This window comes from Meriones unguiculatus, chromosome 7 (genome assembly GCF_030254825.1).
Source record: "Meriones unguiculatus strain TT.TT164.6M chromosome 7, Bangor_MerUng_6.1, whole genome shotgun sequence".
In the NCBI taxonomy this organism is placed as follows: Eukaryota; Metazoa; Chordata; class Mammalia; order Rodentia; family Muridae; genus Meriones; species Meriones unguiculatus.
Window position 1 is genome coordinate 39,831,475 of NC_083355.1, and position 18,353 is coordinate 39,849,827.

Genomic DNA, 18,353 nt, shown 5'->3' on the forward strand with positions numbered 1-18,353 from the left:
TCAGGGATCATCTTTTGTAAAAAGTGTTAATGGACCAGGGGTGGTGGTGCATGCCTATAATCCCAGCACTTAGGAGGCAGAGACAGGCGATCTCTGTGAATTTGAGGCTAGGCTGATCCACAGAGAGAGTTCCAAGACAGCCAAGGCTACACAGAGAAACCCTGTCTCAAATAAAAAAACCTAATGGACAACTTAAAAATAAAGGAGGGAAAAAGGGTAGTCTCACTAATCCTCACAATGTTTATCTTCTATTATATACACCTTAATTTTTTTTTTAAATTTTGGTTTTGTTTTGTTTTATTGAGACAGGGTTTCTCTGTGTATTCTTGGCTGTCCTAAACTCTCTCTGTAGACCAGGCTGGCCTTGAATTCACAGAGATCCTACAGAGATTAAAGGTGTGTGCCATCACTGCCCAGCAACACCTTAAATTCTTAAAATTTGGACAAGAATGGCCTTACCACTGCAGAACATTGTGGGGCTCCTTTGAAAAAATGTGAAGTCACAGTCCTTTGGAGATAGATTATGTCTGGGCATGATAACGAAAAGTTGGTGTGAATGCTTGAAAACCTATGATGCAAGCTTCTAGAGGCAGCTAGACCAAACCAAATCCATGGTTCTCTGCAATTTTTAACCAACTAAATCATAAGGGAAATGGGATCTTATTTATATTGTTTATAATTCATATTTATTTCTATTATTATATATTATGTAAATAACATATTATATTATTATAATATATTATTTATGTTTATATTATTTATAAAGAAGAAGTGGAAGCAGGCATAGTACCACATGCCTGTAATCCCAGCAGGAAGGCTAAAGCAGGAGGAGCCTGAACTTATGAAAATCTGTCTCAAAAAAAAAAAAAAAAAAAAGGTGAGATGATGGTTAAGTGGTTAAGAGCACTTGCTGTTCTTGCAGAGAGATCCCAGGTTCAGTTCCCAGTGTCCACATGGTGACTTACACCATTCACAGGCGCGCGCAGGCAAGCAGGCTAAAAACTCATATGTGTACTATAAAATAAATGCAAAAGAAGCAATAGGAGATTTCTAGGGTATTTAAAGATCGTGGAAGTAGGATTTAACTGCAATGACTGATGAGAGGAAGAAAAAACATTTTCTACAATGGTGTACCTACTGGTGAGGTGCTCACAGTCCTGAAAACAAACTCTCGTCCATGAGTCTAACAATACCTTTAATGAAAAGCACTGGGTTACAAAACAAGAAAACATAAGAGTAGAAGGGAAGCTAAGTGGGACAAGGAGAGAGATTACCATTAGTGGGAAAGAATAACTGGAGAAAGTGAGTATGACTGACATACATTATGTACCTCTATGAAAATGTTATAATGAAACTCACTATATATAATCAACATATGATAATAAAAACATTAAAATAAGAAACAATCAGCTTCCAAAGATATTAGCATTCAGTTTCGTGACCTCTGTGTGTTAATATATACAGTAGGTACGTGGAAATCAGGTCAACTTGTGGGAGTCAATTATCTTTCCTCCTTGTGGATCCTGTCCTTCCCTCGCAGAACTGGAATCAGAAGTATGTGTCACCATACCTGGTTTTTTACATAGGTTCTGGGGATCAAATGAAGGTCCTCAAATTTCTCCCCAGTCACCAGAACTCGCCTTATAAAAGTTATGTAATTCAGTGGGTTGTTTGTTTCAGAATATTCACTAAGTTATACAACCTCCTACCACCAATTTCAGGTACTCTTCGGAGCTATTCACCTAGCTTTCTTGAGACTCTGGGCTGGCTCATAGGTTAGGACAGGCTGACTGGCCAGGAAGCCTCAGGGGTTCTGTTTCTGCCTGCCTCCAAAAAATGGGATTGCAGCTGAGTTCTGGGAATCAAACTTAGATCCTTGTGTGTGCACAGCAAGCATTTTACCAACTGAGGATAACCCTACTTGTGGACGTCTGACTCAGTTTCATAGAATGTGGCCTTAAACTAGTTTTAACTAAGATGACCTTGAACTGATCTTCCAACCTGCTAAGATGTTAGGCATGTCCAGTACAAGTTTTAAATTTTAAAAGTTCAATTTTAAAAGAGAATCCACATGACAACAAGATGGCCTCTCACCAAGCCTGAGTTCAATTCAGGATCCACCAAATAGGAGGTGAGAACCAACTCCCTGAAATTGTCTTCTGACCTCCACATGCATACTGTGCTATGTATGTACATGCATTCTCCTCCTCAGTGGCCCCAAAGAAATTTTAAGTATATTACAAATAGTAATATAGGGGGTGGAGAGATGGCTCAACATTTAACGGGTATACAGTGCTCTTCCAGGGACCCGAGTTCAGTTTCCGTATCGGGCAGCCCATAGCTCCAGCTTCAGGCCACTTTCTGGCTTCCGTGAGTATGCACAGATGTGCAAATGCTCACAGAGACAAATACACATAAAGATAAATATTAAAAACATATAGCTTTATAGTAGCCTTAAATACTTGTAATTTTAAAAAAATGTGAAATTTAACCATATATTATATATAAAATAAACTTAAAAAAAAGAAAAACCTCAGCTACCATTTCAATAAAATGTCTTTTACTACTCTAAATTTAAAGCTTAAAGCTAATGTCTGATCTATAAAATTAAGACTAAGCCCAGCTGTCCATCCCAGTGCTGCTAGGTAAACACCGAACACTGAGCTACACCTCTAACCCAATTTTTCAGAACTCTGAAACAGAACTTTACTGTGACAAATTTTACAAATGTACACTACCTGAAGTACTTTTTATAAACAGGTAAAATATGATTATTAACAATCAGTAAGAATAACCAAGTTAATAAATGAAACAAAATTTTAAAATTACCAAGTTTGAGCTGAGTGTGGTGGGGCATGCCCATAATCCTAGCACTCAGGGGAAGCAGAGGCAGGTGGAGCTCTGTGAGTTTGAAGCCAGTCTGGTATATAGAGTAAGGACAGCCAAGGCTACACAGAGAAACCCTGTCTTGGGAGGGGAAAAAAAATAACCAAGTAACCAAGTTTGGAATGCACACACTTAGCCAGCTGAGATGTTTTATTTTGATTTCTTCCAGTTTACTTACCCAAATGTAATGCTTCCTGGTACCTCTTGGTATCAAAATACAAAGACACCAGCCTTGCCTAGAAAAGAGAAAAGGCATTGACTGAAGGGAACAAGGGGAAAAGCCACAGAAAGAAATCAAAGATTGATAGTCACAAAACAGTTACTGTTGTGTGCATGTTCTGAGGATAACATCAAGTTCAATGTAACAATTGAACTAGGCCCCAATACTGTTTCTTACTATGGCCAAATGTCTGTTAACTATACCATACTGAATCTTATTTGTTATACTCAAACAGAAAGAGTAGCTCAAAACTTCAAGAAGAAATCAAAATAATTTAAACAAAAGCCACCAGGCATAGTGTCTCACATCTATAAACCCAGAATTTAGGAGACTATGACAAGAAGTTTGCCAAAGGTCTGAAGCCATCCTGAGCTGTGGAATAAGACGATGTTACTCAAAAACAAACAAACAAACAAACAAAAACTAAATACTTCTACCAGGAACACTCCCGTGTCTGGAAGCAGTGATCTTCAGGTAACAGGGTGATAAAAAGCTGCTAAGGACGCTCTGTCAGGGCAGCACTCCTTACTCAGAGCGTGTGCAGTGCTGCAGGTCTGAAGCCAATGCTAAGGCGGCACCTACCTCCAATGCTTGGCGCAAGAAAGTTCTTTTCTCTGATTTGGCCCATTCAATACACTCTAAACATAGCTCGACCTGCAAGAGAGACAAACATGTAACATGATGTCCTCACCTTCTCCCAACTAACCACACACTGGAAGCAAAAAAGCTCTAACTCATTCCTTTCAGATTCCCCATGATGCACTATTAAGCATCTCTGGTATGCTGACCCACAGTATCTCAACATGTAATGGTTATAATACTGAAATCAAGAATCAATTTGTCTTTTAAAAATTATATTCTCAGGCAGGCACAGTGGCACATGCCTGTAATCCCAGCACTCGGAGAAGCAGAGGCAGACAGATCACTGAGTTTGAGGCCAGCCTGGTCTACAAAGCGAGTCCAGGACAGCCAAGGTTACACAGAAAAACCCTGTCTCAAAAAAAAAATAATAATAATAATTTAAAAAAATGATATTCTCTGGTCCAGCTGCTGGTGCACACCTTTAGTTCCAGCATTTGGGAAAAAGAGGCAGACGAATGCCTATGAGTTCCGGGCCAGCCAGCCTGGTCTACATAGTGAGTCCCATCATAGCCAGATATATAAAGGACCTGTCTCAAAAAAAACAAAACAAAACAAAAAAAGTGTTCTCTGGAAAAAGGTTTCTTTTTTACTTTCCTAGTACATATTCAGAATTCCTCAATACACGCTTATTTCTATAACATCGTAGGCATCTTTAAAGTACAACTCTCTCCATTAACAGTTGAAAATAGTAATGGTAAACATTTTGACTATACTAGTAAAAAGATGTGAAGTTCCAAGCACAAAAAAGCCTTGTTCCTAACATCTGTTAAGGCTCAAAACATCTAGCTAGCTTTCACCTTAAGCACAACTAACCATTTATTATTATTCATTAAAGAAAACACAGTAAAGCTTAGTTTATATTAAAGGGGAAGAGAGTAGAATTGACCCAACACATTTAAAAGAGCCCTGAACCTCCAGTTCTGTCTGTCACCCAAATAGTAATAAGATATACAAAATAACAAAATGTGGCATTCTATGCTAAACAGCGTAGCATGCCTTTGGGTACCCACAGCACCCTGGCTTTAACAGAGCACACAGGAAGCACTGTAGGTTTTCTATCACTTCCAGTATTAAGTTTTCACGTTAAGGTTGCTAATCAGAACACAAAGCAAAAAAATGAGAAAGTGAACTTTCTGGAGAACTGCTAATTAATGCAATGAATTCTCATGTAAATTCAAAGTTCTCCTGAAAGATGCTGTAAGGAAAGAAAACTTAAAAGAATAACCTAACGTGATGAGATTGACAGACTCATTAAGAAAACAAAAATAACACTGGGACAATTCACTAGGACTAGGCTAAAGAAACATTCCTAACTCCTTCCTCACTGAAGCCCCCTGGTGGTTACCTACTCTCCAATGCTAAACACATCTAACCTCAAATGATAAAGATAGAACAAAAACTAAACTAAAAGCAAGCCAATAACAACCTTAGAGTTTTGCATTATTTTGAAAAGCCAAAGTCAAGATACATTCATGATATGGATAAACCGAAAATATTCTTAATATTTTTAACAAGGAAAATATAATAGTCTTAAGTCATATGTGACTCGTCAGACCAAGAAATGTCCATCAGTTTTATCTGGAGTGCTTCAATAAATACTGAGTATATGGTTTGATGTATCTATGATAATTATGAAACAGTGGCAGTCCCAGGGGAAAAATCTAAAGGCATGGAGCTTGCTACATAGTTATTTTGTCTGAGGGACTTAGTGTTTCCTTCTACCACATAGATACCAGGGACAGAACTCAGGTCTTCAGGCTTGGCAGCAAGCATCTTTTGGATGAGCCATCTTGTCAGCCCCTCCCCCTTATATTATTGATAAAAGCTCTTTAACACAAGTCTAACTCTCCTAAAAACATTCTCAAACTTCCTATTTGCCTCAGCCTCAATACTGCTACAACAGTGAATCACCTATGCCTTCCTTCTCTGTTTTCACATTACCCACAGAATTTTAAAAAAAAAAACAAGAATAAACACTATCAATTTCCCAACAAAAACTTTTGAGTCTCCTAGACAAGGAAGAGTGAGATATACTCATATATCCATTAAATAAACTTGTATCTAGGGGCTAGAGAATGGCTCATCAATTAAGAGCACTGGCTGCTCTTCTACAGGACCCAGGTTTCAGCACCCACATGGGGGCTCACAACTGTCTAACTCCAGTCCCTAGGAAATCTAACAATCTCTTCTGACCTCTGAGGACACTGGACGTGATATACAGACATACACGTACACAAAACATTCATACATATAAAACCAATAAAAACAGTTTAAAAACAACAACTCTGATCTCAATTCAAGGAAGTCTCTTCCTAGCACCTAGGGCCTTATTGCATACTCATTCAAGTACTAATTATGTAATTCCTTAAAGAAAAATTACTCTAGGGGCCAGAAAGACAGCTTAGCTGTTAAGAGTACTGGCAGCTCTCGCAGAGGACCTGGGTTCAAGGTTCGGGTCTCTACACCCATATGGCAGCTCACAATGGTCTGTAACTCCAGTTCCAGGGGATCCAACATTCTCATCTGACCTCTTCAGGGACTGGACACACATGCACATACATACCTGAAGCAAGACACTTATGCACATAAAATAAATCTAAAAAAGAAATTTTAAGTAGCCATAGAAACTGAAGAATACTGGGAATGAGGAAAGCCTTGAGTTGCCACAAGGTATAGAGTAATTCCCCTGAATGAGACTATATTAAAAATGATAAACCAAATGCATAATTGCCATATAAAGTAAAATAATCAGAAATATAACATGTATAAAATATAATGTGGGTCACTGGAAAAGTTAAGATCATACCAATGTTAACAAGAAAAAATGTCCAAGAAAGTAAACTTGAGATGGGATTACAGAAAAAAAGGTGCACAGCATGAGGAACACACGGATTCTAGGCAAACCAAACCCCAAAGAGAATTCAGGAGCAGGAGGATAAGGTGCTGAAGTATACTGTATTCCAGAAAACCATGAGTTACCTAAAGCTAATAGTGGAGCACCACTGAGGGCTCAAGCAGGGACAGAGGAGATCTAAAAGTTTCAGAATGATACTTGGTAAAATACCCTTGAAAATAAGCTGGGCAATATTGGTGCACTCCTTTAACCCCAGTACTCTGGAGGCAGAGGCACATGGATCTTGTGAGTTGAAGGCTACAGTAAGACAGTCTCAAAATGAAGAAATGAATAAATAAATAAATAAACAAACAAACAAAAACAAAGTAGCTGAGAAGAAAACGAATATAAAGCCAGGGATTAGTGGTATACACCTTTAATCTCAATGCTCAGGGGACAGGGACAGGCAGATCTCTTGAGTTCCAAGATAGCCAGGGGTACACACAGAAACCTGTTGTTGTTGCTGTTGCTTGATAAAAATTAAATTTCTAATTGTTAAAAAAGTCTTTACCAAATACTGGTTACACACATATATGAAAATGACAAAATACAGCCAGGCATGGTAATACACACCTATAATCCCAGCACTTAAAAGGTTACAAGATTATACTTGTTATCTTAGCACTTGGAAAGCAGATGCAGGAGAATCTCTATGGGTTTGAGGATAGGCTCATATACATAGCAAGTTCCAGACCAGCCAGGACTACACACTGAGACCTCTCTTAAAAAAAAAAAAGACAAATTAATGAGCTAACTGATCAATTTTCTACAACATGCCTAAGTACTTCCTTTTACTCTAGTTGACAAAAATAAACAACTGCAATATACAGACACAGTAAAGAGAGCCTACTCAGATATGAAGCCCTATAACAAAGGCCAGTAGTAAGTCCCACTCATCAAGTTTTGAGCTGAGGACACTCCCATAAAGGACTAAGGGTTAAAGTATGCATACCATTAATCCTAGCACTCCAGAGGCAGAGAGGTAGGTCGATCTCTCTGAATCCCAGGCCTATCTGATGGTCTGCATAGTGAGCTGCAGGCCAGCCAAGGCTACAGAGTGAGTGTGTCTCAAAAGAAAGGAAAAAAAAAAAACTGAAGAAAAAAAAGGAGTAAAAGAGTGATACAGTTCTACCCACTAAGCTCTGTTAGAAGGAGAAACAAATCTGAGACTTTTCTGAGCAAAGAAACAGCCAAATTGATTTTTTTTTTTTTTTGCCAGTTTTGATTTTGGCAAAATCAAATCACTGATTTTTAATCTAAAAAGTTCAAAGTAGCATTTATCAGTCAGAGGTTGACATTGGTCAGCCTGTTTTAAGGAGTTCTATTTCAGAGAAAAGACAAATTCAGGAATACAAAGCACAATTTAGAGTTAGGGATTGATAAGACTGATAACATTTCTAAAAAGTATATTTTCTTTAATTCACCAAAATAACCATAATACTTTAATTTAAAGTCATTTATCGAAATACTATCTATTTTGAACTTGAAACAAACAAGGAAATTTGAAGACTGCTCTACAAATGAAGCTTATAGCTTGGCTTCGAAGGATCATCATAGTGGGGCTGGAGATTACAAGCACTTATTGTTCTTGCAAAGATCTGAGTTCAGTTCCCAGAACTCACATGGTGGTTTACTACCATCCATAACATTAGTTACAGGGAATCAGGGAATCCAATGCCCTCTTTTGGCCTCCAAGGGCACAAGACACATGTGGTACACACACATACATCTAGGCAAAACACTTATTACATATAAAATAAATGAATCTAAAAAATAAAAAAGCAGCAGCATTGAAGCAAGAAAACAAACCTAACATATAATCCCAAACTAGGATCCATGTGTCCTGGATTTCTGAAATCTCTCACTCAGTCCAAAATATGACTGTGGGCTTTTGTTTTTACCTGCATATCCACCTAAAATAGAGCAGACAGTCAGACATACAACCAACAGGTAATTCCAGCCCCTGCCTTTACATATTATCAAGCATCTTACATATGATCTGCCTTCCCTCTTAAAATGCAATCCTCATGAGATTATTTTTTTCAACCCTGTCCCTACTGGCTATAATACTACTTTAGGCACTCAGTAAATACTGGTCCAGAGAGAATCTCTTTTAACAGTTCAAAGTCCAGTTTAAACTTGTAACATATAGAGACATCAGTCACTTCCCGACAATGAAAGAGAACAAATGGATGCTCATCCCTTAATAAAGGCATGTAAACCATAGAAAACATGACAAGAAAGGATGCCACAAGGCTTAACTGGTGCTCATTAGAAACTCTGTGACACAAGATGAAAGGTACCACAGACACAGAAAACATTACAAAGGTGTGGCAATACAATACCTCAAAGACAAGAATCAGTTTGTGACCCTGATGTAATGAGGATTCCAGGGACCACTGACAATCTCCACTTACAAAGCAAAGCATGGAACAGACTCAAAGTATCAAACGCCCTGTAACAAAGAGAAGCTGACATGATAGGTCCTGAGCGGCCTCCCAGCTGTCCCTTCCACACAGAACCGCAGGCAGCCAAGTAGCCATCGTTCACCAAACACACTTTTCACCATATTATCTGCTTCCTATCATTAATATGACTTACCTCCTGCCCTGTAGCTGCTTCCATATCAAGAAACAGATCCAGAAGAGATCGGACCAGACGAGCTGCTTTAGCTTTACTGATAGAATTCAAGAAAGGTCGTACATACTTCAGGAGTCCTCCAAGCTCTGTGTGGACAGCAATTCAGAAAACAAAATGTAAATTGTAAAATTAGAAACAAAATGTTCATTTTAAAAAGCTGAGCCTCAGGGGGTAAAGGTACCTGCTGCCAAGGCCTACCTTAGACCCCTGGACCCAACTCCTACCAATTGTCTTTTCAGCTCCACACAAGCACATGTATGTATCCCTCCCACTCACCCCCATAAATGCATTAATAAATGTTTTTAAAACTGTTAAAAAATAAATAAAAAACAGCTGAGCGACTGAAATAAAAATCATACCTGGTGTCAATCTAATGGAAGTTTTAACAATTCCCAGCAAAAACAGGTAGGTAGATCATATCTGTAACCCTAGCCCTTAAGCAGGAGGCAGGAGAAATTACCTTGATTCTGAGGCTAGCCACATAACAAGTTCTAAGTCAACAGGGACTACAGTGTGAGATGCCCAGCAGGTAATAAGACAGCAACAAAATATCACATACCACTCCCACAAACCACCTCTCTACTGGGTCACTATGAAAACTCACATGAACTCCCATCTATGCATCCTTTATCCATTTGAATGACAGATACAAATCAAAGTACTTCCGTTATCAAGAACAGTTTTATAGAACATGAAATATGCTGTAGCAAATATCAAGTCTCAAAGGTGGTCTGTTTTACCCTCCAAATCTATGTCTTACAGTTTCCCTCAGACAGAAGCTTCCAACCCCAGGTTAAAGTGTCCTTGTGTAGCCTTTCAGTAGTAACACTTCTTTGGCACAGTGAAGTCAGGATGTCTTGTCCTTAAAAGTTTCACTATAGACTTTAAAAATTCCTCAGTGTTAACTAATGACTTAAAAAGCTGTCCATCACAGAAAAATAAAAATACACACACACACACACAAAAAAAAAAAAAACAACCTGTCATCATAAAGCTTTCTCCTCCCTTTTTAGAAGTGGGCAGTTCAGGAAATCTAAGGGAGTGACTTCAGTAGCAGTAAAGACTTGTTAAACAAGAAAAATTAGACACTGCTTTCTTTTTTTCTTTAAAAAAAAAAAAAACAACAACAACAACAACTCAGTTTCTCTGTGTAGCCTTGGCTGCCCTGGAACTTGCTCTTTAGACCAGGCTGGCCTTCAACTCAGCTATCTATGGCCTCTTTTGCCTTTGCCTCCCAAGTACTGAGATTAAAGGTGTGTGCCACCTGGTGACAATGCTTTTTTTTTTAAAGCATTTATTTTTATTGCTTTTAATAATGTGCACATGCACCAGCAACAGGAGCAAATGTCTTTAGAGATCAGAGGACATAAAATCCTCCTAGAGCTAGTTACAATGGTTGTAAGCCGCCCAATAAGGGTGATGGGAATCAAACTTGCCTTTTCTCAAAGAATAACAAGTGTTCTTTACTGAGCCATCTCTCCAACCCCTAGACAATGTCTGAACTAAACAAAACGTAGTTTGGGAATGTAGGTTAAAGCTACCTTAGTGCCAGTGTCTCTTTAATATTCTCTAATTGTAGAATCATCCTCCTGAGAACTCTAATTCAGGGCAAGCAAACTTTGCCCTCCTGAGAACACAAATTCAGCGTCCTTGAAATCCTCATCTGCCTGAAGTCAGAGGATGCACAGAACTATGTGAGGTGCTAAAGGAAAACTACACAGAATGAAAAAGTTTTATCCCTTCAATCCCCAGAACTGACCTTTGGCTCCCAATATCTGAGACTGCTTTCCATTCTGCTCTCTCATTTACACTCACATACTCACTACTTTCAAGCTGACTTCATGCCAGGAGGCAATCTGAGATGTCTTCCTAACCTACGTAAACTCAATATACCCTTTAGAGGCCCAGCTAGGGAACTACTGACTCTTCCATCTTAACTCCAGTAGACAGTAATTTTTTTCTCTCCCCAAATTCCTTCTTGTGCCCTTCTCTCCCTGCTTTCTGTCCACCATGAATTGAACAGTTCTGTTCCACTTTGTACCCTCCCCATTACAATAACTGAAAGCTCTGGAACCACAGCAAAACAAACACTTCTTGTCCTAAGGAAAAAAATCCTAGCTGTGTATGGTGTACTATAATCCCAGCACTCAGGAGGCTAGGGCAGCAGGATTACAATGAGTGAGCTCAAGGGCTACTCTAGCATAGCCTGGGCTACAGAGTTAGGTTATCTCAAGAAAACAAAACAGACATGAAACTCTATCTCAAAAACACACACAAACCATAATTTTTTACATTTATGCAAATTTTATTTATTCTATATAAGCATGGCTTGTGTACATGCTTACACAAGTTGGAGGAGGACCAAGTTGGCAAGCATTCCACTATTCCATTATTGAGATACACGATAGCTTTTTTTATAGGGCTAGTTTGATGCGATAGTCTTTCTTCCATATTTTTCTATTATGCTTGAACAACTATGATTTTAGTGACTAATATATTAAAAAAGCAGCCTACTCTTTTTTTTGTTTTGTTTTGATTTGTTTTGTTTTTGGTTTTTGGTTTTTCAAAACGGTTTCTCTGTGTAGCCTTGGCTGTCCTGAACTCAGCTTTGTAGACCAGGCTGCCTTCGAATTCACCCTGCCTCTGCCTCCTAGAATGCTGGGACCACAGGTGTGTGATGCTATGCCCAGCTGCCTATTCCAATCTTGATCAAAAAAAATTTTAAACAAATCTGTATCTTTTTTTAAAAACAAACCTGTATCTCCTCCAACTGTCTTCAAATATTTTAGGATAACTATCATTCACATTTCTTTACCCATCCTTTTCTCAAAGCTAAATATCCTTACTATTTCAAATGTTCCTCCAGCATCCTTGTTTCTAAATTATTTATCCCCTTAGCTGTCCCGTTATGTGGGTAAAAGTACTTCTGACTGAAGAAAATACTCACAGAGTATATAGTCTCAGAGTAGGGTGGATCTGGCTAGCACATATAACACACCAGAGTTTTTAAGGGGTAAAGGGAAGTGGGTTTGAGAAAAGGTCTCCTGAGCATTGAAGGCTGATGTCAAACTCATGAAGCTCCTGCCTCAGACTCCTGTCTGCTGCAGCTATACAGGTGTATCCCTAGTAAGCAGCAACATGATGGCATTATTGGTTCAGACTAAGTTCATTAAGGTCTTTTTGCATACAGTATTATAAAGATAGGTAATTATATATCTTTCTCTGTTTTAATAAATATTTCAAGTATATATATATATTTTTTACAACTGCACTAACCTTCCTGGCTTCAGCAGCAACTGTTAATTAAGTTCCAGTAATTAAGTAACTCTTAAATCTACCCTCTACTCAACTGACCGCCTACAAAGATATCCATGCCTTCTGCTATGGCTTTAACCATGGGGGCCAAATATTAATCAGAAAAATCAGGACAAATCAATGATTCCTCAAGTTTGGAAACAATTATTAATATATATTTCAATAATTATTCAGCCTAATATAAATTTATAACCTACACCATCATATTAATAGTCTAGCAAATGATAAAAGTATTCTACTTACATCAAATATATATTCTATATCATTTTTTAAAAATTATTTATTCTTAGTTATGTGCATTGGTGTTTTGCCTGCATCTATGTTTGTGTGAGAGTGTCAGAACTTAAAGACAGTTGTGAGCTGTCATGTGGGTGCTGGGAATTGAACCCAGGTCTTCTGGAAGAGCAGTTAGTGCTCTTAATCACTGAGCCATCTCTCCAATCCCTGTATCATTCTTCTACTCTACAAGTTGGCAAATTCTGTCAAAGGCCAAAAAAGTAAATATTTTTGCTTTGCAGGTTACACGGTCTCAGATGGTGGCAGCTTACAAATGATGCCACCATCATAAACACGGAAATGAATGTGTTTGTCCCCTGCAAATTTACTAGTTTTGAAGGTAAGTTTGGACGGAATACTCTGTTCACAATAACTCAGGTTTAATTAAAATCTCCTAATTAATCACCTGTCCCAGTAGATCACTAATGACTTTATTTTGTAGTAATTCTTTTTTTCAAGACAGAGTTTGTGTGCGTAGCCCTGGCTGTCCTGGAACTTGCTCTTGAGACCAGGCTGGCCTCAAACTCCAGAGATCCACCTGCCTGCCTCTGCACACCACTCCCCTTCATCCCCCCATACCCCAGTGCTGGATTAAAGATATGTACCACCTCCACCTATCTTGATCTCTAAAAGGTGGAATATTTGCTATGCTCAGTGTTTAAATACTTTGTCCTCCATGATTTCCTTAAGTAGTTCTGCACTTCTAGCTGCTATTACTCCTTACATGCCAAAAGACAAAATTTGTTAGAGCCAAGAGAAATGACTTATAAAGATCATGTGCTCTCTCTTCTCTCACCTACCTTGACTTTAATTCTCTTTCTGATGTTATTTCTATCTTTTGTTTGAAAATCATTTTCCTTCCTAGAAAAGGCAGAAGTAAAACATGAGCTAAATAATCTGCCTTTGTCTCTAGCATCAGCATTGTCTTCTCTAGGTACTGTTATTCTAACCTTAACAGAGGAACAAATGATCCGAACTATCCTTTTTTAATCTCATTTTGTCTACTACTGAGTGTTCATTCTTAGACATACCCAGTTTCTTTCCATGTTTGTATACTCCTGTATGTTAATTTCTTAAAATCATATTCTTTTTTTCATTTTTTTTTTGGGGGGGGTCGTTGAGACAGGGTTTCTCTTGTAGCCTTGGCTGTCCTGGACTCAAAGGACAGGACAGCCTAGACCAGGCTGGCCTTCGAACTCAAGAGATCCACCTGCCTCTGCCTTCTGAGTGTTGGGATTAAAGGTGTGCACCACCATACCAGGCTCATATTCCTAATTCATTGGAATTATCTGCAATTTATGGTCAGAATCTCCCCCTAGAACCTAACAGACCCAGCAGGGTTTTTTTTATAAAGTCTTTTAAGAAAATTTTCACAGATCCTGAGCTTAAGCATCTTGTTTGCCAATGTTCAGAACTACTTTCAATCATTACTACACATCAGACCTCATCTAATTCATTAACCTCTAAGTACTATTTTCCACCAGGGATCCTATCTTAAACTTTTTAGGCAGGGTACTTAGTACAGCACCAGATAACTATCATATGCACAATAAAGCAAAACTGGAAATTAAGTGAATATGCATGCTTTCAAAGTGAAAAGTCAACAGTTAATACAACAGGCTCCAAAGCCTCCTTAGAATTTGTATTTTGTGAATACTGACCTGTAAGGATCAAACTGACTTAGGGAACAGTAAGTAGGCGAGGAACTCTTTATATTTAAAGTTTACATCTCACCTCTTAAATTCCAGCAAGTGGCCAGGTGTGGTAGTACACACCTTAGTCCAAACACCTGGGGAAGCAAAGGTAGGCAGATCTCTGACCTTGAGCCCAGCAAACTTTACATGTAAGTTTCAGGACAGCAAGAGCTACATACAAAGAAACCCTGTCTCAAAGAGAGGAAAAAATACAACAAGTGCAGTATACTCCCTAAATATCACACACTAGAGAGCAAGAACAAAATAGACAGGCATAAAATGGGATTTCAGAAACCTCATTAGAGAAAACACAATAAACACTCACTGCATATATTCGACACATGGTTGTTTTTGTTGTTTTGTTTTTGGAGAAGGGTCTCATTATATAGCCCTGACTACCCTGGAATTCACTACATAGACCCCACTGGTCTCAAACCTACAGAAATCAGCCTGCTCCTGCCTCCCAAATGCTGAAATAACAGGCATGCAACATCCACTCAATTTTCTGATTGAGCCAGCAATTAAAAAGATAAACTAAAGGCGCCTTTAATCCCAGCACTCATGGAGGCAGAGGCAGGTAGATTTTTGTGAGTTTGATACCAGCCTGATCTACAAAGTGAGTCTAGGACATATAAGCCTACACACAGAAACCCTGTCTCAAAAAAACAAAAACCAGCAAAATAAATAAATAAATAAATAGATTGAAATGAATTGCAAGAGATCTTAGTTTACAAATTAAAAAACTTTTGTTGTACTATCTCCACCATTCTCTTGGCTCACCGCATACAGAAAGTAACTGATGAGATGACTTAACAGAAGTAACTTCAATCCAATCAAATAAATTCTAAACTCAATTCAACTTCTTTTAAGATTTATGTTATGCATATGAATGTTTATCTGTGCACCAGGTCCACGCCTGGTGCCCTCAGAAGTCAGAAAAGGGCATCTGATTGATCCTCTGAGACTGGAGTTACAGATACTTGTGAGCCACCATGTGGGTGTTGGAAACCAAATCCAGATCCTCTACAAGAGTAACAAGTGCTCCTAATCTGAGCCATCTATCCAGCCCCTCAAAGTTCACTTCAAAGTGATACCCATTTTAAGTTTATATAAGCTTATGATATTATTATCACTTTATTGGTTAGAAGTATTTTCTAGTCAACAGGACTCTCTCCTTATTTCAAGAAAGCATCCATCATCCAACTATCATCTCAAGCCTAGCCACTCAGATGCCTGGCCAACAATATGTAATATGTAGCATGTAACAATAGGTACAAGTCTTAGGAAGGCACTATTTAATCTCTTACTCATTCTACACCAGAAAAAGTGAGTCACTTGGATACAAAACCTGTAGCAATTTTTCAAGTGAAGGGCCTAAAACCACTCTCCTTAATATACCAGACCTAGTCTATGAAATCGATGGAGACTGAGACTGCCCATATGCAAGGAAATAGTCAGAATTCAAAAATAAGGAACAAATCACAGATCACTATATTCCAACAAAAGCAGGACTTCCTCTCACCTGTAGAATAAAATTCTACACTTTTCTGCTTCAAAAGTGAAGATCAACAAGTTGTCAGGAAAATAAAACTGAATAACACCCCAAATGACCTGGGTGTTAGATGCAGTCCCCATGTTCTACGACAGACTTCATCTGGTTTTTCAGACAAAGGCATTGTAGGCTTAATACACTTGGGAGACTTACCAGCAGCTTGTCCAGTCTTTGCCAGGAGAGACCCCAGTTCAAGGATGCTCTGCTCTTTGACCTGGACTGCCTCCTCATCATTTTCCTGGATGTCACGCTTCACTGAGAAAAGAAAATAAACACTTAAAATAATGATTAAAAAAAAATGAAACAAGGGAAAATTCAACCATATAAGACCCATTATGACCTCTAGCATATTTTCCAAATGAAACTACCAAACAAATAAAGGCTAAAAAAAAAAACAAAAAGAAAAATGACCAAGTATCTATAGGATGTGGCTCATATCAATAATAAAAAGGTAGATTCTTCTCTGTAAGTGGGCCTTTTTAATCAACCCCTTAGAATTCACCTCACCCACAGACACTTAAATTTCTGCTGTGCTTGCTTCAAATCAACTTAAAGCAAATCCTTCCAAGCCCCATGCTAGTCACTACGTTGTATGAAGATACTTTTAAAAACACTAAGTTATTGATGACTGTAAACCAAGTCTTTCAACAAGTCTCTAGAAAGCTTCGGCTAAAGGATATATTAGAATAAACAATTCTATAAAGCCATCCTAGAAAAATTCCTTCAGAAGCTCCAGTGTGATGCTGAACAGTTACACTTCGGAGAAGAGACTGCAGCCTCATAATGGATTTGGGTCCTGTTAAAATAACTTTATCTGTCCCACTTTCAACTGTTAATAATTATTCAGCCACCTGAACCTCAAACAGCCTCTCCAAAGTTTGCAGTGCCATCACGAGTTATCTCTGCTATCATAAAGCATCATGACTTGACAAAAAACAAGAGTTTGATACTTCATGATGGAGTCTGGAAAAAGTAATGCTGTCACCCATCATGACTCAAGCTTGCTTTCTAACAGGGGAGCTTGCAGTGGACTCTTAGTGCAGTGAGCAACCAAGAAATACTCTAACGGCAACGTTTATCAGCAGTTTCTATTTTCTGAAAGGCAAACAAATTAGGCACTAGGCACAAAAAAAAGTTACCTCATGCTCCTCAGATTGGTTCTAAATATTAACATGTTCACAGGAAAATACCTTTGTAACGTGATTCTGGTGCTCTATTCTAAAACTTACTTAGGATCAGAACTTCAAAGTGAAACAATCGACATTACTCCTTCCAAATGCACTGTAATCACCACCTCCTCTCCTTTTCTAGTACCCCCAAAGATAAAGACACCAGGCTGTTGTCATTGTGCTTTCTCGGTGCAAGAGAAATTCAACAGACTAAGAAAGTCAACCTAAGCACCAACATCCTGCAAGTCCCACATACACCTGCATTCAGTGACTACTTGTTGATCCATTCCGACTCTTCCCAGGCTACATTTATAACACTACATTACCACGAGAGGAAGCTCACGCCCTGACTGAACCCTTCACGACAGAACATGAAAAAGTCTTCTCCGACATCACCCAACCTTATTTCTGTCCGCACCTGAATCCCAGCAGAAAGCGACCGGCTGAAGGTTCCTATTTCAACTTTCCTGTTGCCCTCAGGTTTAAGACAATCACACTACGGTGTTAAATTTTCCTTTTTCTCCAGCAATGTGCGCGGCCGGCCGGTTCCAAAGAGTTCCCTGAACAACAGACAACTAACTCCCAGAACTAACTTCAACTCCGGCAGGGGAAAATGAGTCACCTCCTCTGTCCCGGCGGTCCCACCCGGACACTCGGCCTCGCAGTCTCCACCTGACAGAGGACCGTCCCGGCCACCTCCACCAAATGCCAATCGGAGATGTGTGGCACCCCTCAAGTTCCCACACTCAGAGGGTGACCCTCTTTGGCTGGAGCCCGCCGGGGTAAGCAGCAGCTCCCAGCGTCCCGCGGAAGAAAACTCCAAGAGAAGCGCTCGCGCTCCCACCCGGAGCAACCTGTGCTGATAACAACGGCGGGAAATGCCAGTGCTGAGCGTCCGTCGTCCAGGCCTTCCAAGAACACCCTCTACCCCCAGTCTGTAACCAGCAGCGGCTCTCAGCCCCGGGGCAGCTCGCGCGGGCCACAACCGGGGACCCTGAGGGGTAGCGAACCCAGCCCGGCCCTCTCTCCACGCTGCGATGCGCCCACCGTGAGTCAGCAGCCAGCA

General features: G+C 39.3%; 1 protein-coding gene across 1 annotated transcript in view; it reads right to left on the reverse strand.

Annotated features, from left to right (window-relative positions):
- Psmd11 (proteasome 26S subunit, non-ATPase 11) overlaps window positions 1-18,353 on the reverse strand; it is a 36,465-nt gene that overhangs the window by 17,739 nt on the left and 373 nt on the right. Inside the window, exons 2-5 of the mRNA XM_021630951.2 lie at window positions 16,272-16,373; window positions 9,243-9,367; window positions 3,689-3,760; window positions 3,065-3,122 (exon numbers count right to left, since the gene is read on the reverse strand). Of these exons, the coding sequence (XP_021486626.1) occupies window positions 3,065-3,122; window positions 3,689-3,760; window positions 9,243-9,367; window positions 16,272-16,373 (357 nt within the window). The remainder of the gene's footprint in view (window positions 1-3,064; window positions 3,123-3,688; window positions 3,761-9,242; window positions 9,368-16,271; window positions 16,374-18,353) is intronic.